This window comes from Lissotriton helveticus, chromosome 3_1 (genome assembly GCF_964261635.1).
Source record: "Lissotriton helveticus chromosome 3_1, aLisHel1.1, whole genome shotgun sequence".
In the NCBI taxonomy this organism is placed as follows: domain Eukaryota; kingdom Metazoa; phylum Chordata; class Amphibia; order Caudata; family Salamandridae; genus Lissotriton; species Lissotriton helveticus.
In genome coordinates this window covers 897,802,238-897,830,029 of record NC_136061.1, presented here as the reverse complement: position 1 = coordinate 897,830,029, position 27,792 = coordinate 897,802,238, and the positions used below count along the sequence as shown (strand labels likewise).

The 27,792-nt window shown below is 41.6% G+C and overlaps 1 protein-coding gene across 3 annotated transcripts in view; it reads left to right on the top strand.

The window, feature by feature from the left end:
* INPP5B (inositol polyphosphate-5-phosphatase B) overlaps positions 1–27,792 on the top strand; it is a 923,852-nt gene that overhangs the window by 23,024 nt on the left and 873,036 nt on the right. The window contains exon 1 of one of the 3 annotated variants that reach the window (XM_078681232.1): positions 18,833–19,246. The exons of 1 other annotated variant lie outside the window; for it this stretch is intronic. In XM_078681232.1, coding sequence (XP_078537358.1) covers positions 19,198–19,246 — 49 coding nt within the window. In that variant the 5' untranslated portion in view covers positions 18,833–19,197. Of the gene's footprint in view, positions 1–18,832; positions 19,247–27,792 lie in introns of those variants that run through there. One more of the 3 variants, XM_078681230.1, reaches the window with a different exon arrangement.

Genomic DNA, 27,792 nt, shown 5'->3' with positions numbered 1-27,792 from the left:
AGGTTCGTGCAGAGAGTGTGCAGGTAGGGATGTGCCCAGCCAATCAGCTTCCAAGACACTTAAAAGTACACATGAAGAGTAGATTGTCTTGGGTTCCAGCCGGTGCTGCATTGCACTGGCCTCCGAGCTCTGAGCCTTTCATTCTGTGATGTCATGCCACTAGCATTTCAAGAGTAACATTTGTAAATCAAGCCTTTGTCATTCTGGATGACTTTTAGCATCTCATTAAAAGTTGTGTGTTGAACAAATCGAGTCTTTTATGTCACACCCAAGACAACCGTTTAGTAGGGCTTGACTTTAAGCATTTCATATATTGGCATGTAAGTGAAGCAGGGTTTGCCCAGGATAACACAGAATGTTCAATAGTGAAAGCCAGGATTAGAACCACAGTCGCTTGGATACAGAATCTCGCCATGTGATGTCCAGGGCGATGACTCCTGATTTTCTCTTAGAAAGAGTACATCTTTTGGTATTTTTCTGCTTTTCAAACTTTCATCTAGGAATGAGTATGTTATGTTAGTGCAGGAACTTTCTCTGAGCTGCTGTGCACTCTATAAGGTCACTCAGTAAGTTCACTCTATCTTTCATGTTAAGCTATGTTATGTTGTCTTATGCTTTCTATCTTGTTATCTTACATTGTTCTGGGTTAATTTGTTTTGTCAGACTTTGTGTGGCACACTTCTACAATTTGTGTTTGCCATCTATTTCCAAATTTATGACATTGGAAATACAAAATAGTGGAATGTAATGCTGCAAGCCTTTATCAGACCAAGGCCACTCTGGCCTTCCTGGCTGAGCTGGGGGTTCAAAGTAACCTGGGCCTATCACAAGTCCCTGAAACGGAGACGATACATTCGGAATATAATCTTTTGATAACAAGTAGGTCACAGTTTGAGTGCAGAATGTCTGGATTTAAATGCATGCGCTCGCAACTAATATTACATCAACGCCTCAATTCTCAGGACGCTTGCCATCCCCACGGCAAAAAAGATGCTGTGTTTTCAACAGTGTCTGTTGAGAATCTCCATACCATATGGAAAGTGACGTGGCTTCCGGTGAGCACAGGTCCACAATAGAGGATCTGTCCTAAAACTGAAGTCTGTGTGGCATAAGCCTGAAGGCACTCTGAAAATAACTTTCATGGCCATTGAAAGAGAAAAACCGTTGCAGAACTAATATCTTATCTCCCCTTATAAAATAAAATACTTCTTAAATTCTGGAAATGTAAGCTAATGCTGAACTATCTGAAGGAAGGCTCGGGAAGTGTGAGCACTAATCAAGTAACTGCAATTGACAAAGCCAATAGGCCTGACCATGTAAGTTCCAATTCTAAATACACCCTGTTTTGTCACATATTGGAAATTAGGCAAATTGAATGAATTGATGTGGCTAAGATCACACAAAGCGTTCAGAAGAAGTAAAATCTCTTGATTCTACTACCAGCCGTTACATACTCACTTAACCACACCCCTCCTTTGTTCTATAGTCTAGATTCACGAGCCTCCCAAAAAAGTCTTAAATTGTAAATAGCATAATCTACACTTACACAAGTAGAATGATCATATTTGGTAATTCACAAACATTTCCTTTTGGCCCAGATTCATGAATGCTTGATATGTGTATTGTACGTAACCACAAATCGCTTTGAGACATTTGCACCTGGTTCCAAAACCTTACAAATGCAAAAGTTAGGCACTGTATACATTATGCAAGGGAAGAGATTAGACATTCTTATGTTTTTTCAACGTAAACTCTTATTTTTTCAGTTTTGCTTTTTTCTCCAGTAACATTACCGGCCCTATTCTTGCCATCCTTTTTCCACAAATTGAGAATTTCAAATAGGGGTACTCCCCGCTTTTCATCCAACGGGTGCCAGGACATTTAGTTGCAAATCAGAAGTTTCCAATTTTTTTACGTGTGTTCAGGAAAACTTTTGTAGGTCCCCACTAAAGTCTACTATATAGTTGACGTTCAGAACACTTGCTTTACATGCCCTTGGCCACTAGTCTAACCCGTTCTCATGTTCACAATTCTCAGTAATTTCCCTCTGTATCAATCTTACACTATAGTCGCATAAGGTGTTTTAACTTTTTCCATTTTTGGGTTAACTTGTCATAAACATGAACAATACTCATTAGGCAGAATATAACCAGACACAAGGAAGGCGCTCTGATGCCCTACATGTGGCAGATTGTGCGCTGTATATGTCAGGCCACTGGAAATATGCTATTTTTCAGATGCAGAGTTTTCCACATTTTTATGGATTGGTCACAGAATTCATCATCTGCTGCAAAATCGGCTCATTATAATAGAAAAATGTTTCTATCTCAAAAGGCACTAAGAAATTGGCAATGTCTTTTATTGTGCAGTGAAAGGGCCTTCGCAAAGGTTGACTGGTCACCTTTCTGATGCTTCATGCTGTGTTTGTCTGTTAAACTGGCGCGAACGTGATGAAATGTTCGCCCAAACAGTGTTAACGTGTAAAAATGGTAATATAATGAAGTAATACTATCACAAAATGTGCTGTATTGTGCCGCGTACTTTGCCTTTCTTGCCACATAACTTAATCCCTCCTGCCGGATAGAATGGCCCTCCCCCGCTGTATACTTTCAATGGCCCTGGCTATAGGGCTGCCACTTAATATTAACAGCGACAGTGCACCAGGAAGTGGCTGTGGGAAAGGAATGGACCATTGTCTGCTGCAATAAAATAAAGGCGAGAGGAGGATTGTTTTCATGATATACAGCTCAGCCCAGTGTTTTCGACTCCCCCAGGCTATAAACAATTACAACTTTGAGGAGAGTTTAAAGTAGAGTGAGGGAGCTAGACAGGAACTGCAGAACTCTTTCCTGTCTGTAGAAGAACAGCTGAGATCCACAGTTTAGTTCAGGAGCCCTATCATGAAGGTGCGGGCTCACACGGGGGCCCTATCATGAAGGTGTGTGCTCACGCGGGCCCTATCATGAAGGTGTGCTCTCACGCGGGCCCTATCATGAAGGTGTGCACTGACGCAGGGCCCTATCATGAAGGTGTGCTCTCACGCGGGCCCTATCATGATCCATGCATCCACCAACTCATCCATGCAAGCATTACAACAAGAGCCCGCAGCTCTCCGTCTCTCCTCGCCCCCCCCCTTCCCTGAGCCCTCAGCTCTCCTTCGTCTCTCCTCGCCCCACTTCCCTGTGCCCTGCTATTGTAAATGACAATGCCATTTATTTATGTTACAAAAAAAAACATAAATAAAAATAATGTCAAGAGCAATGCCAATAGCTCTAACTTTAACAAAGGCAAAACCATTGCATTGTAAATGCTTGTTGAAGGTTGCAATGGATGTAATTCTTCTGATGTTTGGTGGGAGTGCATTCCAGATTCTTGGTGCTTGGGCAATTAACTAATTAGGAGTCCTCAGCGGGATAGAGCAGGCACAGGTGCGGGCAGTAGACAAGCCCCCTGGGACTTGCAGTATCTCTACAAACAGCGTCGTCCTCCTCTACACAGGCGCAGCGGCTCCCGCGAAGCGGGAGCGGCCAGAGGTTATATGGCGTCCTCGGCGGGATAGAGCAGGCACAGGTGCGGGCGGTAGAGAAGCCCGCTGGGACTTGCAGTCCCTCTACAAACGTCGTCGTCCTCCTCTACACAGGCGCAGCGGCTCGCGCGAAGCGGCCAGAGGTTATATGGCATCCTCAGCAGGATAGAGCAGGTGCGGGCGGTAGACAAGCCCCCTAGGACTTGCAGTCCCTCTACAAACAGCGTCGTCCTCGGACGGGATAGAGCAGGCACAGGTGCGGGCAGTAGACAAGCCCCCTGGGACTTGCAGTCCCTCTACAAACAGCATAGTCCTCCTCTACACAGGCTGGCTGGTTGTTTATAAACGTGTTTCCATTATATAGTTTGTTGCCAAATTATAAAAATCAATCCTAGTTAAAAGTTGGATTTTACATTAGAAACATTCAATGGCTAGTTCTATTTCAAAGGATCAAAATAAAATAGAAGATCTAATTACCCAGTAACAGTTTCCTTACAAAAGAAGAGTTTGTCTTAGAGCGGCAACAGCCCTAATTAGCCCTTTCCAAAATACAGGACTCATAAGGATTTCTTTGGACAACATGCACATACTACTAGAAGACCTGGAAAGAGTGTAGTGATGTCTCATAGAAATGAGGGAAACATCTCAAAAGACTCTTATGATGAAGGAAGTATATTTTAAATAACTAAATACTGGTGTACTAATAAGCCAACTCTTTCAATAGAAGACACTCCAAAAAATTCTCCAGTCATGGCACGTCACTTTCTATTTTTGACGGGAAGCCAAAAGGAGAACAATTCAAAAACCCAACAAGAATCTTGAAGGAAAAAGAATAACACCTTACCTATTGGCTTTGGTAATGTTAATTTAGATTGGTACTGCCAGCATGGTGCAACACATATGTGCACATGATGTTATCTTGGGATGACCAGATCAAACCAGTAACCTAAATATAAAAAAAAAAAATGCATGGAGCACATAAAAATGAAGCTGGAAACACGTTACCATTTTATAGCTGCCAGACTCTCAGTAATAAATAAATGGAATATGGGTTCGGGTGGACCGAGGAGCACCAATAAAAAAACAAGAGTAATTTGCTGAGTGAAAAAACCTGCAACATTTACTGTTCTAATGTGCGCAAAGCAGGGAAATGGTGTACCTTGGGACCTCTTTTGGACACACAAAAGGTACTACACCCTGCCATCTTGAATTCAACACATCCCCAGTGACTTCCGGTCGCCTTGATGAAAAATAAAGTGCTGCGCCCGTTTTGAGAAAAGTTTTACGCTGTGCATTTAAAGGGCAGATTTATTCATGACTAGGAGCGCTTCCAAGTGGCAAAATGTAAAGAACGAAAAATGCCTATAAAAAAACATAGTTGTAAAAAACATTTAGAGTCAAGGAATGAAAAAACCTGGACCTAAACAATCAGCATGTTATATTCAAATCAATAACAATAAATATATGGCAATATAATACTCAGAGGTCAGCCATCTTTGCTAAACACATTTATTAACTCAATATCAAAAAAGGTTTTATATTAATTACAATAAATATTTCCGAAGTTTAACAGTTGTAGTAATTCATATATTGTCTTCTGAACTCATTAAGACAAAAAACACATTTTATTGTGTCCTAACAACAATCATATCATGGCTAAAGTTTCTTGAAACTCCTACGCGCGTTTCGGCTAACAGCCTTCATCAGGAAGCCATGTGACCTAAACAAAATAAAAACAACCAAAAATTCACATATCAACGCTGTGTCACGGTTCTATATACATATAATTGCCTCTTTAGCAAAGTGAGGTCAATAATCATGGTTCAAATCAATTACAGTTAAAAACAACTAGTCTTATTAAAATCTAAACATTCCTACCATAGAGCCTATTGAGGTGCGCCTGTTACCTTCTAACACCGCCAACCATCACCAAGTGAATACATCCTGTACAAAGACCTCTAAAACAGTTTGAGATTCTAGATAGAAACAGGTAGATAAGAAAGCTCAGAGAAAGAGAAAGATGGGAGAACAATGATAAAAGAGAGCAGAGAAACAAGGTTATTATAATGCCAAAAAAGTTTAACCCATGTGTATGTTACAAAACTAATGGCCCATGGAAATAGGGCTGAGTAACAACTTCATAGAAGGAAAATACCTTGTGGTTAATGCAGTGCGTTATCACAGTGTATTGGTTCAAGTAAAAAAGCCAACTTAGTTGGTGCTACATCCGTGTTGAGGATCAACACTAGAAGGGGGGCAAGTGATACATGATAGAAATAGTTAGCATGATGTTAACTTTATAAGATGTTAGAAAAGTATGAACCTAGGATATATATCCAGATGGATAGTTTAAAACTAACTAGGCCCTGCTTAGTGAGATTAAACCACTATTACAGTCGGTCTATCTAACCAAGATAAATGGAGAACCCACTTTATAAAACACACCTAAGTAAGTTTGTTAGAGAACGCCATGTTTGTTATAAAGTATCGTAGACATGAAAATAAGTTCGTATTACATGGTGTGCTCGCTACGGGCTTTGGTTGTTAGCGGTCAGATGATGGGTACCAACTATCTCCTTATAAGCTACACCATGTACAGTATTTGTGCTGATGAAAAAGACTGATTAGGTTATGTGGGAACTATAGGATATGTCTAAAAAGGTATAGTGATAAATTGGTTCCTGGCCTATGTCTGGACCCTGTATAAAGATGAAAAATTCCAAAAGGCAGATTCAATTGCTTTAGGCTGGGCCCTGTGAAGGCACATAGTGTTATTAATAATCCTATTAAGGCAACAGCTTAGTAAGACGTGCAATATAACGTTTCTTGAACTCGTCACTTACCTATTCACTTTATATGGTAGGACTAGCGATGGTTGCCAGCATACACAAATATATTTCTTTCTCTAGGAGGGGTCCCGACACCAAAGTATCGCGCCTTCCTAAAGAAAGAACCAAGAGGGGAGCGCATGATTCTAATGGGTTGTAATCAAAGAGAGAAAAAGACCAACGTGGCTAGCAGCGATAAAAACTAGCACTAAGCAAACGCCGTCGGCGTCTGCCTCGAGAGAACTTACCCGGTTATGTAAACAGGCGCATGGCTCTAATAAAGAGGTTCTGTATATCTGGATGCAAATATGTGCCAGTGGACGTGCGCCCCCAAGTCGTGCTCGTACGGCAACGTTGGAGGCAAAATTAGTGAGGGCCTATATATATGTCCCGATGGATTGAAAGGCGGTGATTTTTGGATCAAGAAGGAACGTCATGAGGCATTCAGCCGGGAGTACTAGCCAAAGAAACGGAAAAGGGACAACAGATAATGTGTACATAGTGGCGGCCATCTTGGAAAAGGTTTTGTATCTATAAGACGGTTACTATTTAATGTGCAAACGAATTATCTACTACGAGTATGTATTTGCACAACAAAGTATTGGACATAAAGAAGTTCAATTATGTCCACATATAATCTAAAAATCTCTTTGTGAGCGAATTTCTGCTCGATATATTGATCACTGGAAGTTTTATCTAACATAGAATGCTGTAAATCAACTAGGTTTGGATATATAGTTAGGGTGTGAATATCTAGACAGCTTACCAAATTAGATGAGAGAGGTGTGCCGCAAGATACTAGGTGAGACAACATGGTAACTGATTGCCATAGACGGACGGATAGTATTATATCTAATGTATAATAAACAATAATACAAAACGTGATATGTACAAAAAGTGTGGTACAACCAATTAATAATTAAAAAGAAAAATGGCATAAGTAAACAACAAAGCCTTGTTATTTACCATCAAGATATATAGCAAAGAGGTGGATGTGTATCCATGTTGAGTTAACAGGTGTCTGCAAGTCCTCATAGTACAGGCTGTATACTCAACTCCGTGGCACGATTATCCACAGTTATACTTCAGCACTTGATCCCAAGGGATTTCATTGTTCATTCCGTTCAGATTCGTATTTAATAATAAAATCCAATAGACCTCTCTGCATTTCCGTACATTAGTACTCATAGTGCCAGAGGTTATGCGAATCTTTTCTAAAATGAGCCAGCGTAAATCATCTGCAGTGTGTTTAGCCTCCATATAGTGTTTCACTAAAGGGGCTTGTACTTTTTGAGTACGAATGGCTGACCTGTGTTCTGAAAACCTGGTCGACATCATGCGTGCTATTTCGCCTACATAGCCTTTGTTGCATGGGCATATCAATAGATAGACCACATTGGTGGGTTTGCAGTTCGTCAAAAGTTTTCAAAGGCAAACTGATGCCATTGAAAGAAAACTGTCTAGTTTCAATGGCAAATTCACAGGCCAGACAGGAAAGGCCCTTGTAGTTTCCTATGGGCAAAGTAAGGCCAGTAATGGAACTTTGCACTAGATTAGGCTTCTTTTTGTGCATGCGTGAGCGTACAATAAGATCCTTAAGATTTTTGTTTTTTCTGTAAGCATGCAATGGTTTCGGTAACAGGTTGTCTTTGGATTTTGTCGCATTCAAAATATGCCAATTTGTGTTGATTATATGGCGTATTTGTGCGTTCATGGTGGAATGTCTGGTCACAAACACAAGTCTAGAATTGGTTTCTTTAGGACGGGTGGTTAAAAGATGTTGCCTATCAAAAAATCTGGCTAGTTTATATGAGTCCCGTATAAGGCGTCTGGGGTATCCACGCACTAGAAATTTGGCTTTCATTTCCTCAGCCCGGATGTCAAAATCCTGTACTGTGGTACAATTCCTGCGCAAGCGCAGGAATTGCCCACACATGCGGCACACATCTAATTTGGTGAGCTGTATAGATATTCACACCCTAACTATATATCCAAACCTAGCTGATTTACAGCATTCTATGTTAGATAAAACTTCCAGTGATCAATATATCGAGCAGAAATTCGCTCACAAAGAGATTTTTAGATTATATGTGGACATAGTTGAACTTCTTTATGTCCAATACTTTGTTGTGCAAATACATACTCGTAGTAGATAATTCGTTTGCACATTAAATAGTAACCGTCTTATAGATACAAAACCTTTTCCAAGATGCCCGCCACTATGTACACATTATCTTTTGTCCCTTTTCCGTTTCTTTGGCTAGTACTCCCGGCTGAATGCATGCGGGTCTCATGGCTTTCCTTCCGGATCCAAAAGTCACCACCTTTCAATCCATCGGAACATATATATAGGCCCTCACTTATTTTGCCTCCAACGTTGCCGTACGAGCACGACTCAGTGGTGCACGTCCACTGGCACATATTCGCATCTAGATATACAGAACCTCTTTATTAGAGTCATGCGCCTGTTTACATAACCGGGTAAGTTCTCTCGAGGCAGACGTCAACTGCGTTTGCTTAGCGCTAGTTTTTATCGCTGCTAGCCACGTTGGTCTTTTTCTCTCTTTGATTACAACCCATTAGAATCATGCACTCCCCTCATGGTTCTTTCTTTAGGAAGGCGCTATACTTCGGTGTCGGGACCCCTCCTTGAGAAACGAATATTTTTGTGTATGCTGGCAACCATCGCTAGTCCTACCATATAAAGTGAATGGGTAAGCTACGAGTTCAAGAAACGTTATATTGCACGTCTTACTACTAAGCTTTTGCCTTAATAGGATTATTAATAACACTATGTGTCTTCACAGGGCCCAGCCTAAAGCAATTGAATCTGCCTTTTGGAATTTTTCATCTTTATACAGGGTCCATACATAGGCCATGTACCAATTTATCACTATACCTTCTAGACATATCCCATAGTTCCCATATAACCTAATCGGTCTTTTTCATCAGCACAAATACTGTACATGGTGTAGCTTATAATGAGATAGTTGGTACCCATCATCTGACCGCTAACAACCAAAGCCCGTAGCGAGCACACCATGTAATCCGAACTTATTTTCATGTCTACGATTCTTTATAACAAACATGGCGTTCTCTAACAAACTTACTTAGGTGTGTTTTATAAAGTGGGTTCTCCATTTATCTTGGTTTGATAGACTGACTGTAATAGTGGTTTAATCTCACTAAGCAGGGCCTAGTTAGTTTTAAACTATCCATCTGGATATATATCATAAGTTCATACTTTTCTAACATCTTATAAAGTTAACATTATGCTAACTATTTCTATCATGTATAACTTGCCCTCCTTCTATTGTTGAGCCTCAACATGGATGTAGCACCAACTAAGTTGGCTTCTTTCCTTGAACCAATACACTGTGACAACGCACTGCATTAACCACAAGGTATTTTCCTTCTATGAAGTCGTTACTCAGCCCTATTTCCATGGGCCATTAGCTTTTTAACATACACATGGGTTCAACTTTTTTGGCATTATAATAACCTTGTTTCTCTGCTGTCTTTTATCATTGTTCTTCCATCTTTCTCTTTCTCTGAGCTTTCTTATCTACCTGTTTCTATCTAGAATCTCAAACTGTTTTAGAGGTCTTTGTACAGGATGTATTCACTTGATGATGGTTGGCGGTGTTAAAGTTAACAGGCACACCTCAATAGGCTCTATGGTAGGAATGTTTAGATTTTAATAAGACTAGTTGTTTTTAACTGTAATTGATTTGAACCATGATTATTGACCTCACTTTGCTAAAGAGGCAATTATATGTATATAGGACCTTGACACAGCATTGATATGTGGATTTTTGGTTGTTTGTAATTCGTTTAGGTCACATGACTTCCTGATAAAGGTTGTTAGCCGAAACGCGCGTAGGATTTTCAAGAAACTTTAGCCATGATATGAATGTTGTTAGGACACAATAAAATGTGTTTTTTGTCTTATTGAGTTCAGAAGACAATATATGAATTACTACAACTGTTAAACTTAGGGAATATTTATTGTAATTAATATAAAACCTTTTTTGATATTGAGTAAATAAATGTGTTTAGCAAAGATGGCTGACCTCTGAGTATTATATTGCCATATATTTATTGTTATTGATTTGAATATATCATACTGATTGTTTAGGTCCAGGTTTTTTCATTCCTTGACTCCTAAATGTTTTTTACATGGATTTATCTACCCCGATTTAGGATTTATAGTTGGGGGTACCTCTTTTTTCTTTACAAACGTTATAAAAAAACATACCCACAATATAATGGAAGTGCTTTGGTATCGTGGCTCCAATACGAGCTCCCGAGCGTGTGAACAGAAGCGCTTCCATGCCACCGCAAGAAATGACCAGGAGAAGCAACAATAAAGGAGGGACAATGCACCAATAAGCTGTATCAATCACGTTGGGATTCACAGCCAGGAGGAAGCACGAACGCATTTGATGGATAAACAGAATGATCAATTAGTGATGTCCCCTGGGCCCTAAAGGAGGGCTAATGACAAGCAATGCACCAATCAAAAGGCAGAATTTCTGAATGGCACAACAAAGAACCACTGCTAATCCAAGGGTGTGCTTTAAGCCCATATTCTGGAGGCAATATGTCACACAGCGCAAGCACTGTCCAGGCTCGACCTAAAAAATAACTAAATTGCAAAAATGTGGGGTGGGGGTTGAATGAGAGTTTGCCACCTGTTGGGGAGTTTGTCGTCTGTAAGTGGTTGGCTGTCCACGGGGGATTGAGTGCAGGACCTGGCTGCAGGTCAAGCCCTACACCCAATTCCAACTGCACATATCCAAAAGCTGTGTGTGTCGTGAAAGGTTGGCAGCCTAAAGAGGTGATTGGGCGCAGGGCCTTGCCTCAGACCAGGCCCTGTAGCTCAAACACCCACTGCTCACAGCCAAAGCTGAGCTCAGCGGGGGAGTTGGGTGCGTATGATCAACAAAACCCCAGAAATTAACTGAAAAAAAAAAATGTTACGTGACATTTTAATTAGGTATGGTCCTGAGATCATAACTTATGTTAAAAAATCTACAAATTCACTTGAAAGAAAAAAAAATGTAAGTAACGTTATAGTTAGATGTTGAAATAAGCTAAAAACTCATGTTTTAAAAAAAATCTAATTATCCATTAGTGGATAGTGCATTGTCCTCCGAAGAGTTCGCCTTTCTCCTCAGTTTTTTTAAGCAGGCTTGGGCTCTAAGTCACAACCTGCTTTCAATCAGAAAGCTACAACCCACATCAGGTGCACTCTGCCTTTGAGCAATACTTCCACCCAAAAATGCTGTAATTTGTAAATGGTGCACCATATAACTTTCAGCTTGCACCATTACAATTGCCTCCAAGGCTTTCGCTATTTCTATGCTATAGCTCTGCATGTTAGCAACTCTATGGTATAAATGACTATTGTGTATTCAGTGAGGTCATCAGTGTAATCATCAATGATGTAATTTGAGATTTCGCCAGTGATGTTATTTAACATGTTTTGAATGATGGGAAATAAGAGGTCATAAGTAATTACAACAATGACCTGGCAGGGTGAATTCTCCACACAATCGTAACAGAGATTCTAGAAACAATAAGTCCAAATGGTGCACAAAGGATGTGAAACGGCCACTCCATGCTTCCAGACAGGATACAGTAGTGCCCCGCAATCACATTCAGAACTATCCCAAACTCAATGTCCAAATCACAAATCTCCACAAAGAGTTGATATAGACGTGTTCCCCCCTTTATTTTTCAGTCCTCATGTGTGTCCAATACATCCAACACGAAAATGTAGCCAAATCGTGTTTCATCTATGATAAGGAAACCACTGACTTCATCAGGGCTAACAATTCTATCACGAACGACCTGAAGTACAGCATACAAATTCAATAGCTAATGCCTTCCAATATCCATATCTCCCATTTCACAGGGCAATTTCTCCAATTAAGATAATTTATATCACATCTGTAATGTTAGGTCACTCACAGAGAGCACACCGTTACAACGAAGGGTGCACACTCTTGTGAGAGACCTAACATTATGTTTGATATAAACTATTTTAATTGGAGAAATTGGCTATGATATGGGTTGGTGGCCACAGAGGAAGGTATGGATATTGGAAGGCACTAGCTATTGAATCTGTATGCTGCACTTCAGGTTGTGTATGGTAGGGGAGCAAATTATAGTTACCTAAGTAAACTAGAACTGGTAAATTCTAGTGTTTTTTGTTTGTTGAATGTTAGTTGTTTCCTTATTACCCAACTAGAATGTCCCTTGAAACATTGGGTTTTTCTGTACATTTCTGAAGCTTTATAACATAAGGTAAAACCTTATCACAATACATAATTATAATGTATCTTTACACTTTGTTTTTTATTAATAAAATGTTTTTGGGGAACCCCCAACCACCTCCCTCTGAATGTATGTATATGATATACATATATATATATGAATACATATTTATGTGTGTGTGTATATATATATATCACAAAATTCATCAAATAGCAACGCTCTCAGAATCAAAACGCCACGCTTAATATCGAAGTCCAAGGGTGTTTATTACTTGTAGGTGTAATAACACCCTTGGACTTCGATATTGAGCGTGGCGATTTGAATCTGAGAGCGTTGCTATTTGGTGAATTTTTTTTAATTGAATACCGGCGTGCTCGGCCGGAGTGCACGCCACCTCCCGCGGGGCCAAAAGCAGTTCAGATGGAGCAATTTGGGAAGAAAAAAAAAATATATATATATATATATATATATATATATACATATACACATACACACACTATATATATATATATATATATATATATATATATATATACACATATATATATATATATGTGTGTGTGTGTGTGTGTATGTGTCACCACTATGTGGTTATGGTTAGGACCTTGTTACCATAGGATATTGATTTTTTCTATTTTAATGAATCTTCATGAAACTTTGCAAAAAATAAGTTCACCCACTTCAGCTCCTTCTTTGAATGTTTCGGGGTGATCCATCAAGCAGGGGCTCAGAAGAAGGGGGTCCCAAAAAGCAATTTCCCCATGCAAATTTCATGAGGATTTTGAACAGCGCTACACCCGAAATGGCTGAGCAGAATTACACCAAATTTGCCAAAACGCTAGATCTTTACCCAGAAAGTGTGCTTTCTTTGGTTTGATGTAATTCGGTTCAGTAGTTTTTAAGAAATTAATTATCAAAATGTATAGATACCTAGATCATTGGCCTGAAATAAAAAAACTCAAGCCTTCAAATTGTCTAAGAGGGCATTTCAGAGTGAGAGCTCTGACTGGCTGGCCGCGAGATGAAAGAGAATGTTGTGTCGGCCACTAAAAGACTCTGAGTTCCCTGTACTGACAATGTTTAAAAAATACCATATTGAGGGCAAGGTGGGGTACTCTGAACCCCTGTCCCTTGCGTGGGATCCAGAGGGATCCATCCTAAGTGCAAAATTTAAAAAAAAGACTGGGGGGGATGGGGTCACTGCAATTCCCCGGGACTCCCGAGATACTAAGATTTTCTTTTTTTTATGTGGACTGGGTGTCCATCGGGTGTTGATTGCCCAAGGGGGTAGTAAGTGCCGGGCCTGGCCATATGCCAAACCCTACACCTAACTCCATGCCGCGCATGGCCAAAGGCAGAGCATGGCAGAGGGTTGGCTGCCTGCAGAGCACTGGTATATTTATAACATTTTCAGTTAAAAAACCTAGAAATTAACTAAAAAAACTAAGTTTAAATTGATGTTATAGTTGGGTATAGTATATAATAATATGATACTTTACATTTAAAAAACTAGAACGTGTGCCCCCATCATGCTTTGCTTATGACCTCACAGACTCCATCAGTCATGGCATGTTCAGTTCCATGATTGATGACGTCACAGATAACATCTCAAATTACATCTATGATGACAACACTGGGCATGGTGGAGGCACAAGTGCTGGTTTGTTCAGTTATTCTGACCATGCCTGACTTGCTGCGGTTGAACTGAAGTGACCCAAACTTACAGCTCCTACAATTCACTGATGTGTTAATGTAAAGTCCATAGCTGGAAACAAGATGTCTATCAACCAGGTAAGGCAATCTTGAGCTGGCCCACAAACTACAATGTTTTGTGGCTGCATCAGTTCCTCCGTTAAGTTGACATTGGACGCTTCTGAGGTTAGACAAAGTCACAACTTCCAAAATAAGGAGCCAGAAGTGAACATTACCAGTGCGCTTAAAGAGACTCTTCTGGCTGTGGAGCCTGCGACATATACTTACATTGGCTGATGGGCGTTTTTTTTTTCTCCTTGAACATCTTGCTGAGACTGTGTGTACTTACTTTTCAGAATGTGTGATACCGCCTATTTTTTGGGATGGTTGTTCTTGCACAAGGTGTGTGCGGCGCATCATGATAACAAACAAAACAGTGTTAGTTGAGGTATTTACTTCCAAAACGTGAAACACAGATAGATTTTTCATTGTTTCTCACACAACTTACTTTTTCCCCCAAAAATGAACAACCTTTTAACCATACGATTGTCTATCTTAGTTACTTACTCTACTTTTTCAGTAATTTGTGGCAGAATTCCTGTGCCAGATTGCACAGTTTGGCGCACAACATCAGTCTCAACATGTGAAATAGCAACAGGCCTGTGACATTACTGTGGGCAGATTTAGTGACAATACTCCTCTCCATGACTGCTATCCATGACATGATAAAGGCCCATCCTTGAAATGTGGTGGGTGTTCTTTAGTGAATTCTTGCAATGCTGTGTATATAACAGGCTCCCATCTTTCAACTGTGGGTATTCTTGGTGATATTCTGGCTATTACTGGCATAAGGTCATCAGCGTAATCATCAATGATTCTTGGTGATATTCTGGCTATTACTGGCATAACAGTGGCCCATCCTTGACAAAATATGGGCATTCTTGACTGCAGTCCCACTATCCTTGGCATGACAGTGGCTCACCCTTAGCATCCACAAAGCATCCTTGGTGAAATCCAGGCTATTTCTAGCTGAATAGATAGCCCTCCTTTATATAGACTAGCATTCTTTACGCCATTTTCGCAATACTTGCCATACTAAAAGCACAGCAGTTACATATAGCGGGTATTCTAGGCAACATTTTGGCTATCCCTGACATGAACAATGTCTTTTAACTTGTAGTGAAGATTCTTGGTGTCATTGTAAGCATCCTGGTCATACAAAAGGCCCAAACCTTGACTTACTTTGGATACTCTTGGTGCAATACTAGCTACCGCTGACTGGATATCTGTGCTGCAAAAGCGGTCCATACTTTACATATTATGGCAATTTTAAGCTACATTGTTGCTGTCCCTTGCAAAAGTACAATATAGTGTGCATTCTTGGTGACATTCTGTTTAATCCTGGAAAAGACTGTGGTCTGTCCTTGAAATATTATGGACATTGTTGCATATTTGTTTTACTAAAGTTGCATAACAGTAGACCATTGTTGACAAATTGTGGCCATCCTTGACAACATTCTGACCAAACCTCACATAATAGTGACCTATCCATTCTTGTCATATTGTGGGTGTGGAAACATAATGGTGGCTATCCATTACATAGTGGTTATGCTGGCATCTTTTGCTACTGAACTTCAGAAACCATAATTGGGGTAGAACACACACATTTCATGTAAAATATTCTTTACATCTAATAGGCCAGACTTAATTTACAACTTTGCTTGCAGAGGCATTCTTTATCACTGATTTTGCCCCATATCCTTCCCTCTACCTCCCCCCTCACCTATAAACAGGAGGCACCCAGCTCATAAGAAACAACCACTGCCAGGCTAGCTACACCCATGATTAAAGACTACCAGCCAATAGCATTAGCCTTAGTGCAGCGATTTTGACTGATGACTTACCTTGAGTAAAGAAGTATTGTGCACCTCCTATTCAAAACACGATCTGGGGCCATAAATGGAGACATTACATCGCACATCTCATGTATGCCTTTATTGGCCCTGTGTTCTTATCCTATTTTCAGTGTTGATTTGGGATTATCAGCAGCAGCAGATCTATGATGTGCACTTTGATTTAGCAGATCAGAAAAACTACAGTCAATACAATGTCTGCAACTGAATGAAAAAGCATGTTTAGAAAGCCTGCGAGCATCAATCGAGCCGGCAAACACTTTCAGTCTCACTCAATATCATCAAGGTACACAGAGGGTGGAGTTAAGAACAGTGAATACATATATAAATGTATATACTTGCCTTCATGGTATGGTGCTATTCGATATTTCGATCATGATATTTAAAACACACTATTCTTGAAGTTTCCCCAAACTTTGAAGATTCCTTTCTTTTAAGCAGATCTCATGTGCCAAGGGTGTATTTACATTCGTGGTACATTTTCAAATAATGAATGAAATATGGAGCATATGTTCAGAGCCTTCTCACAAGTTCAGGCCACACACAGCACAACTCCCTAACAGTTTACACAGATCCAAGGGCTCTGGCTTTAGAAAACAAATCTGTTTATCAGGGAACGTGTTAGCTTTAAATTGCAGATATATTCTCCCAGTTTTACTGATACTACTATATGAGTTATTTCTCCCAGTTTCACAGATACTACAGGTGTTAGCATTTTGACAGCAGAGCTAATTCTTAGGTTTTACAAAATTAACTATGCTTGACTTTAACATAGAGCTATTTCTCAAGTGACGTATAGACTTTGACAGTCTCCTGGGCTAAACGAAATTTATAAATTCCTGTCTCAGGCAGCAGGAGCAACCCTCAGACGACATAAAACTTACAATCTCAGGCCTCATACAAACACAGGCAGTAGTATTTTATAGAAGGAGGCCTTACGTACCATTGGTACGCTTAACCATGAATCACAATCAGCAACCGATTCATCTGCAAATACTTCTCCATACATTTAGCAATCTGTGCACCTGTGTCACACTTCTGTGTCCATCACACTGCTAAGCACTGGTCCCAAAACTAGGCTTGGGCGAAACTCATGGAATTTCACACCGCGGAATCATGCCGAGTTATAAAAACACTCAGCGAGATTCCTTGGAAATCCACCAATGGGCAGAAAATACACATCTTGCTGCTTGCGCTCTGATTTTATTGCCTTTAGTGTGTTTTGCACTGAAAAGTTAGCCCGAATGGCACCATGCTATTTTCAACATGATTTTGCTGTCGCTCAAGTAGAAAATCTATTTGGAAAGCAGCCCTCTGACCGCGACTGCCCGATTTTGTAAAGTCTCACCAGTAGTCCTCTTAGCGAGTGGAAATCACGCTAGAGCAGGGTTGGATTGGTAATGAAAATGGGCCCGGGCACGTTAAAAAAAAAAAATCGGCCCACATTTGCATAAACACTCCTCATATCACTGCGTTGGTGTAATCTTATAAAAAAAACTTTAGGAGGGGGGGGTAAAAAAATGCACGCGTTAGTTTACACTGGTGAAACAAGTGAGGCCACTTCTACTCGGGCCCCCTGCCCCCGCTCAGTATGTGCACACATTAATGGGCCGGCCCGCGAGACAAAGGGAGCGATACCTCTGCCAAACGGAGGTAATGAGCGCCCATCCGCCTCCTGAAAGGCCACTCAGACTCCCACTGGGCCGCTGGCTGTTCGAACAAAAGCGACACTGCCCAAATCGCCCCCCCCCAGACTGCTCAAAAAAGCAGCCCACAGCAGAACTCAGACACCGGCCCCTCGGGCATTGCCCGAATGCCCGCGTTACCAATCCGACGCTGCGCTAGAGGATGCCACATTGCGCTCACTAGCTCGCATTCTGAAGCCTTACGTTCTTCCCGATGTCATGGTGTTGCTGGAACAGAAATAAATTCCACCCTGAGGCAATTGGCAGAAACTCCATGTTACAATAGTAACACAGAGCCACCAAAATTCTTCATTTCAGCTCACGGAATAAAAATTCCACCAGGCCTACCCAAAACAAGATAACCGCACCTCGGTGGTCATCACGCAATACATGGAAATACTTCCCACATAGGATCAAAACAAAGACAGCACCCTTCCAACCATAAGCCTTACATGGTGTGCAGTGTCTACCCATGCAGGCAAGCGTTCAGTGCCCCACAAAGGGGAAGCAAGCTCTGTATAAATATTATAAAAAAATACAATCTCTTACTTGATGAGCTTCCAAGACCTGAATGAAAGGGCGCCCTCAACCAGGAAGGCATTAGTCTATTGGTAACAAATTTGAACGACACAATAAATGCATAAAATGCATTCTGCCTCATTGTGCCTTTAGTGGTTTCCATAGCAGTAGCGCAGCAATGATGCCTTGGTGCCTGGTGCAAGCAAGTAAAAAGGCAACTTTAATTGCTGTTCTTATAGTCAAATACCGCACTGGCAGGGTTCAAGGTGCCCGGTGCCACTGCACCTACTGCACCAATGGTAGGTAGGTACGCCCTTGCTCTGCAGGCCTGGCAGCAGTCTCTACGGTAGCGTAAATGGCGTCTATTTTAAGAGAACGTGGGAATCTTCAGGTCACGCACTTTCAGTAAAACGCAGTCGGTTCTCGAGCTGCTCTGGGCCCGCGGCGGGGTGAGATGCGCCTGGGGCCGACTCGAGGACGGACCTTGCCCTGGCGCTGAAGGAATGCAGCCGGCCTTGAGAGGCACTTCGCAGTGAATTTTTTTTCCATTTCTCGCAGAGAACAGGCTGGGCTGGGCAAAGTCTGCAAATAAAGGGCACTCTCGCATCCCTGTGAATTTCGCCTTCCCTGTGTGAGTGGGCTGGGCGCCAAGAGGCGCTCCCCGCTGTCCTCTCCACACTTTTACTTCCCGAGGCAGGAGGCAGCTGCAGGGCTTTCTGTTCCCGCTGTTCAGGTCCACCTTCGGCGCGGCCATGAGTGACTTGCCGACCTCAGTCGAGCAGAGCAGCGCCCCCCCAGGAGGTGAGTGTGAGTGTGTGCGCGTGCCCGTGTGCTAGTCCCAGTGAAAGGGTCCTTCAGTGAATGCCGTGACGTCACTACCGTTCTCAAAGCCCACACTCTGAGATGTCAGTGGGCGTTGGCTGATGAGGATGTATGGATGGGTGAAGAGGACAGAATGCGTTCCAGAATGAGGTTATAAATTCAATAATGTACATTTCACTTAGAAGCCCAACATTTCACACAGAGACGTCGTGGCACACAGACACCTCGACAACATTTGCCATGTTTTCATCGTATGCCCCTATTCAGGTTATGATTTCTTGTAACGCAGGGGAGGACTTTGGGCCTGTTTTAGGGTGATGCGACCGGTGCAGCTGCAGCGGCGGACTGGTGGGGTGGGCTCTGTGTTTAAAAATAACTCGGAGGTTTAAAAGCACATGAACTTTCTTGTGTGTTCAGCATTTTTCAAGCAGCAATAAGAATGTCAAGATAACCCTTAATGTTACTGCTGGAGAAAGATCTGAATTTTGCCTAGTGGCAGTTTCGACACATCATACAGTAGTGCAGAGGGTTAAAGTACCGGCTGCAAATAACGTGCACCCAGCTGAGTACCACCTAAAAAACTGAAATGTATGTGAAAGAGGGGCTATGGCGATATGAGGGTTCACTGTTGGAGAGTGGTAGTGAGGGAATTAGTTTAGAAGGAGGTCACGGGGGGGAGGTGCCAAGAAAGACTCTCGCACCAGGCGCCACCTGCGCTGTAGAACTTAATACGTGCCAGACTGCTGAATGCGTCTAGTATTACTTGGTGCCAGACAATAAGAACACATTGAAGGCCATATTTTTACAAATCGTATTGTATTTCTTACTGTTTGGAGTTTTTGGAATAAAAAGAGCGGCGCACCTCTTATACTCAGTGCAGTTCCTGTAGCAGCTTCCCTCCCTCACAGTGTGTACGCCTTCTGATCATCTTACTATGACAAAGGCCGACTCGTCAGGGGAAATGTTCGGACAGTCTATGCTGACTACACATCAGATTTGTCACAGTGGATGTGGGTGGACGGAATGAAGGAGGTATTGCAAAACAGAAATCACTATTTCCAATCGGCAATGCAGCAGAAAAAACAGAAAGCGCCATTTGTGCCTCCATTTTTGCTTATCACATTAGATGATTTCAATTACTTTTTCCCTATTGTTTTAGGCAATGTTGCTACTTCATATGGTCCCTAGGGAAATCTGGGTGGAGCACTTACCAGCAAAGTACGGTGAGAAAGGGAATGGATGTGCCTCAAATATTTACTGATTAAGAAAACAGGCATGGCGCTGTGCAGTCTGCCATACGTAAGGCAGCCCTGCATATCACTCTGAGCATTCTGACTGGCTCTTAAGTCAGTGTTTAACAGCTTCACAAAGTAAAGTGGATACCGCATATGTAAGCAGGCCTCGAACAGGAGAGTGGGCCTGCCTTGTATGGCAACAGCAAGTGCACACCACAGACCACCTCCCTTGAAAAGCCCCATCAAAGGCAGCCAAGGCTAACATAAAACAGCCGCTTCTACTGCAGCCTTTGCTCCGGAGCCAGTTCTGGGGCGGTAAATGACATTTTACCCACTTTCAGGATTTTTTAAGGTGCTCTCGTTAACTTTGCGAGATTAGTTGTGCACTTTACGTTGTGATGCAGCTCCAGTACTGTGAGTGGCACACTGTACTGTATAAATCGCCAGCATAAACACATAAATAAAGATTTTCAAGCCATGAAATTGTTGTGATGTAGTCAAAATGAATCAGAAATGCTCTCTAATGAAACGTCCTTGTGAACATATTTCCTTATGGAATTCTGTGGATGAGGGCAGTGTGGGTTTTATGGAAGCACAGCCTCAGGTGCAACAAACATGGACGCTGGGGTGAAAAGGTGGCAGGTGAATCAGCTAAATACCAACCACACGTCAAGTTACCACAGTAATACCTCTTCAGCCAGTGAGTGCAAGATTCCTATCAGATTTTGCCCCCTTCCTCCCTCCGGTGTACAGCATTGCTAGAGCAATGGTGTCACAACCTACGTTGTTTGAAAGCAGAATGCATTCTATAATTTGTAAGCTCTCCTGCAGTGCATTATTCGCCCATCTAGTGGTTGGGTCTGGAATTCTCCAGTATACTAGGAGTCCTTCTTTCTCTTTCTCTTTTGTGTGTATTTTTTTGTTTTTGGGCATCGACAATCCCACCATTTGATGTCTCAGTCAGCCTTTCCTGATGTCATACGCCCTTCCTAGCAGCTCGAATGTGTGGTCGTCATCTTCAGATTCTTTTTTTCCGCCTTTGGGTCTGGAAGCATAGCTGAAGACTCTCCAATCTGCGAAAGTAAGAAGTTTGGACAAAGTTTCATGTACACAAGACCGAAGAAGACCACTGAAAAGAGATACTGGAGAAAATTTAGTTTGATCGTATACGTGGGGACCATACCATAGAATACCCCGACCGGAGGCCCCTTGTTCCACGTGAAATGGAGAAGACACTTTTCCGATTCTGCCTGAAGTGCTACCACTAATTCGCCCAGAAGGATAACTATCAAGTGTGTAATGTTTGCCTACCACTTGACCACAAGAATGAGAATTTCAAGCCAAAGACACTGTTGGCAAGGGACAAACGGAGGCAAGCACAGTACACCATGCTGGGCCAGAAGCAGTCTCCATCATTGAAAGACCTGGGTTTGTTGAGCGAAGACGGGGATAAAAGAAGGCTTGGATGTTGAGATGAGATTTGTCTATGTTGAGAGGGAACAGCACAAACCAAAGTCAAAAGAGCCAATGTAAGACAGAGAAAGAATTCAGGGGGCAAGTCTAGAACACCAGGCTCTAAAACAGAGAGCGTTGCCTCACCGTTGAAAAAAATGGCTGACCGAGGTCAAGTAAAGACAAAAAAAGTCTCTGGTCCCACAGCAAGGACACCAAAGACAGCCTAAATACTTGAAAGCACAACAATGTCGTAAGACGATCAAAGTCGAGAGGTTTTGACGCCGAAAGAAGTCGGGAGATGCCAAAAAAGGTGACAAGTGATACACCATCGAAGGACACCTCGATGTTGAAAAGAAAATATATGACTATGCTTGACCCCAAAGAACGATCCACTGAAATCAAGCGAAAGAAAAACCGCCAAAAAGCAGAAATGCCTGCAATTCTGCAGAAAAGGGATTCTGACGCAACTCTTTGGGAATTCCAAATCCCACAAAATACTGACTTTGAAAGATCAAATTGAGAAGGACGTCCCCCCTATGACACCAGAGCCACAGGGAGAGAGGCCTTCAAGGAGCCTGCAAGATACAGAACTGTGCACTTAGGTTAGAGAAGAAATGCAAACATTTTTCAAAGGATCCTCTGTACATTAGAGGACCAGTCCCAGGTGAATCCATCATTGCAGCTACAGCGAGGAAAATGGAAAACATCCCAACTACATCAGGACCATCACCAGTAAAAGTAAAATAATTGATATTGTGGGCAGGAAACTAGATGACAGAATAATGCACAGCATGTGAATCCAGAAAATTCTTCAAGGTACAAAACTATTCCTACAGGTAACAAAATATTTTGTTTCTCTTTACATGCACGTATGAGGCTATAAGTCGCATTGTGAAAAGTAGAATTACTTGAAAGCCATAACTGGCTAATGTTGTTCCTCATGATATCGGGCAATCTGGCAGCTACATTGTTGTTATGGGGTATTAGCATTAGAGAGCACTTTATAAGCTTTGCAAATCTGTTCTGGATCACAGTCTTTCTTGCACGCTTGGCCATGGTCTGCAGTTTTCGAATGTCATTATAACCTGGTGGCATTTTTGGGGGAAATTGTGGTTTTGGTGTTCTCAGCAGTCAAGTGTCTTTATTCCGAAAAGCATCCTGGAAATTGGCATTCTTTCTCACTTCTGTTGGCTTTCTCAACAGAGAAGCCTAGTCCTGGATGGACAAGGAAAAAAACCAGCCACTTGCCTTTCCATGTTGTACACAGATACATAGGTGGGCATTTGGGTTACTCAGGTGTCATCTTTATCCATGTACTGTAATAACTGTAATGAGAGGTTATCATTTGTGTTTTATGTTGCATTTGTCTTTGTATTAGGTATGTATCTATGAGGTACTGTATGGTGCAAACCTATCTGAAGGGCAGGGTGCTTCCGTACAACATCAGAGGCAGATATACAGAGAACAAGGGGTTGGGAGGGTTGGTAGGTTCTGAAAGATGAGGTAGACAGTTTCTACAAGCTTGTTGTAGTGTTCTTTAAAACAAGTGTGTTCTCAGCTCTTTCATAAAGTGTATCAGGGATGGAGCTGTCTGATGGATATTGAAATGTCTTTCCAGAGGTCTGGTGCATAGATGGAGAAGGCTGGTTACATTTTTTTTTCATTTTTACACTTTTTCTTCTCTAGTCTGAGACCCACTCCCAGTATGTCTGGGAGATTGGCATGTGTGCCAATTGAGTTAGCTATGCAGATGATGTGGTTGGTTTTGAGAATGGTGTCCTCTGCCAATGAGAGTCAGTGGAGTTCCATCACAGTGGAGTGGTGTGGCTCACTGGTTAGAGGCGGCAGACCCGGAAGCAGGAGTCGGCCCGGGACCAGGGTTCAATTCCCGTCGCGGCAGGGTCGTGGACCAGGGTCAGCGGACTCGATAATTCTCGCCTCGGTGCCTACTCTAACCAGGGGTCCCACTCGGAAACTCTGGGCATTAGCTTGCCTAATCTCCACAACGGCCCCATCAACGCCGGGGATGCCTGGCTTCACCTTGGGGACTCCCAGTAGGGGCCATCCCACAGGGAAAGCCAGGGCGGGTTCCCCAGCGGTATACCGCGCCAGGATACTCCGGTAGTAATTGAGCGCGTTACAAAACAGCTTATAACATAACATATAACATAACAGTGGAGTGATGTGGTTATATTTCTTCAGGCTCTTGATGAGGCATGCGATATACCCTAAAAAGGGTATGTGGCAGTGTGAAGTCTGAGAGACAGGGGGAAGAGGGTGTTGGTACGATATTGAAGCAAGCACGATGGCTTGAACATTGATTTTGAAGCAGCCGCGGTCCGTGCAGGTAGCAGCGGTGGGGCCAGGTAAGGAGCTATTTCGAGGGACGATGCAGAGGGAAAATTAATTAATTTTCCCTCAGCATTGTCCCTCGAAATCCCACCTTAAACTGCCCCCTCCCCCCCCACCGCTGTTACCTGCACGGACCACAGCTGCTTTGATGTTACTTTCTGATAGGAATGTTTTCACTTTCCTTAGTAGAGAGAGCAAGTACCAGGCTGTCATGGTGCATCTTTGTTACTAGTCTATTGTCTGCATTGACGTGCATGCTGTTTGCACTGCACCTTGAAGCTTTTCTTTGAACTAAGTTGTGTAGTGTATCAACCAAATAAATGTGTTCACCTTAATATTTTTTCAGTTAGCTTGAACTTACTGCACTTCTAAATGCAAGGTTCCCAGACGTTGGTGTGTGCTTCTCTAGATGAGTAAGCAGTTCTAAGTATGTAACCACAGGAAATACATCCATTCTTCACACCATCAGCTTGTGTTAAACTACAACCGAAAGGTCACAAGTTGTGGGCTGACACATCTAAGAGGCTTTATAGATGCAAACTTTGAAAAACACATCTTTTCTAACAGTTGTGGTGCAGACTGAAATTCAGGTTTGCCTTAATCCTTGGCCCAATTCTTAGCAATTTTTAAATTTTTGCTTTTTTTCCTCACAATCAAATTCATTGGCCATGGTTTTTTAAAGATGTGTTTTTTGGTGTGAAGGATGGGCTTCTACCAAAACATCCCTGGTCCATTTTTTAAATCTCCCACCTTCAGTGCCTGCCTTTATCTGTTTATTGTGAATTTGAGCCCTGGTGAGTCAAATTTTTGTTATGTCTTGTATGTAATCTTGCATAATTTCTAGCATTGGTGCTTCTCAAAGTTCACAAAATTATGTCTAGTCACGTGATTAAAGATCGTTCATGCAAAAATCCTACCACAGGAGCTGTCATGCAGGGGTATTAGGCCTGGTTAATAAATCGCCATTTTACATTCGCACATTCTTAAGTTGCTTTCTCTCCTTAAACACAATGACATTTGACACACATTCATTTGCGTGTACATATGGGATACTATTATTCAAACTCAGTTTGCTTACAACACCATTTTGTAGGTACTCTATCAAGACACCTTGAATATTCTGTACAAAGGCCAAGTTCAGCACGCAAGATGTTATTTGTGTTTGGCTACTCGGCGACAGACATATCATAATAGAATTAACAATATCAGTCCAATTGGGATTTCAACATTGTAACATGAAGGATGTTATTATATATATGACATCAAGCCTTTGTTTATTCAGAGGAGCATTTTGCTGGCATTGAGAGGTCTTTCCATGTAGGAATTCCAACTCAGCTGATTCCTGTCACCTCCTGCAAGGAATGCTGTCCTAGTCTACACCAAGATGGGCAGCTTGCTGACATTTACCCCAAGGTAATGGGGAATTAGACCACCCTGACAGGAATTTGGCATATACACGCACCTTAGACACGACAGGGTAGAATGACACTATATTACAAACCCTTTATCCAAGCATATAGATTTCGGTAATCTGCAAAATCGTTGAATTGTTTTCACCATTCACGTAATGCTAATAACAGTATTTTGTTTCCTTCTATTAATCATTTTAGTGCACATATTTTACTCAGAATCACAATGCTTCAATAAATATTGAAACTGCATGTTGTGTATTTCTTGTGCATCTCTTTGGATATGCATAAGTGACTGAGTGAAAGGGTTCTAGATCTGTTATCACGATTTCCTTGGCAATCAGGGTTGTACTGTTCTGAGGTTGCACACACATATTTGCTACTCTGTAGGGTTAGGGGCGCAGATGGTGCACTGTGAAGTAGCAGGACTGTAGGCCAACATATCCTGAGGGGTGCTCAGAATCAGTCTTGCACTAGTCCAATGTTTATGTTATCCAACAAATGCACAGTTTTAATTGAGAAAGTACAAGATGTATGACATCGCATGGAAACGAAAATAGCAAGAATGTGAACAGTTGTTGTTTGCAGAGCTTGTTTTTTTGCACTTTATTATATTGCAAAATACATGTTTGTGTCCAAAATGGATGCTAAAATAAAGCTTCAAATGCTAGATTTCCATTTCGGCAACATTTTCTCAAATTTTGCATAGGTACGCTAAAGAAAATTCTAAAATCTCGCACACCATCTTGAAGAATTCACGCACTGGACCATATGATGTTGTTTCCATCTCTGTTATTGTGAGAGGAAGGCCCAGTAATGTGGGGGAAACATCATTAACAACGAAGGCATTACTACGCGTAACGTTTACAACGGGGCACTTACCACGTAAACGTCTTTTCAACGCGTATGCCTTCAACGATCGTCTTTACCACGCATTAAAAAACCCCGTAGGATTAAAAAGGGGGTTGGGGGGTCTCCCCCCCCCCCATAAAAAAACGAACCCGTCGTGCCGAAGAAATCAGCGCCGTTAGAGAGGAGGCGGAATAAACTTCCGCTTCCTCTTTACGACGTAAGAGCGACGTGGTAAAGGTGATGCGGGGAAAACGAATTCTGTGGTAACGCATGCGTGGAAAAGGCATGCTTTGCAACGGAATCCGTAGTAACGACATATAACCGTAATGTGTCTACTGTCGACAAATTTGTGAAAAGCTGCTCACCACTCAAAACATTTTAAGAATTCATGATCACTTTTTCGTGTTAATGGTACTGGTTATGGGCCCAGGGCTCTTTTGTCATCCTGAGTGCATTAAATATGGACACCCGACAAATACACAAGGCAATTGATCTGAGAGGCAATCCCGCTAACCAACACCAAGGGCCTTATTCTAAGTGGATGGTATGTCACTACATAGAGAAAAATAATATTGAAATGTATAACTATTGCCAACCTAAATACGGCGACCGTATACATAAACAAGAAAAACTCATATTGACCACAAACAATATAGTTGAAGAAAATATCTAAAGTACACCATTGCATACTAAATATCATCACTACATTAACACCAATGAAACACAAAATAACCACAGAAACAAAAATATTGACACCAGAAAATGAACATAATTAAAATACAAACATTCAAAATATATAAATTAAAACATAAATAACATTAATATACAGTAGATTTAAAACAAAAACACCAATTACTGTTTGCCATAAATGGTGAAAAAAAATTCAAACTACTCTCCAAACAACCTATGAAATAAATGTAAAAACAGTTAACAAATAGAAACGCTTTCCAAATTAAAAACAGTATAGAAAGGGCATGAAAATGTACAACAAAATGCATCATGAACAGCAACTAGAGCAAGATTGTATCACTCTGCCAGATTAAAACTAAACTTCAGAAGGAAAATAATATCAAAAGGACCACTAACTACAAAAGACAAAGTCAGTTTTACAAAAAGGTCACCTGGTAATACCTATACACAAATTTAATTGAATAATTATAAAAAAATAACTAAAACGATACTCTGCAGTTATACATGCAAATTCAAGCAACTCCACTACAAG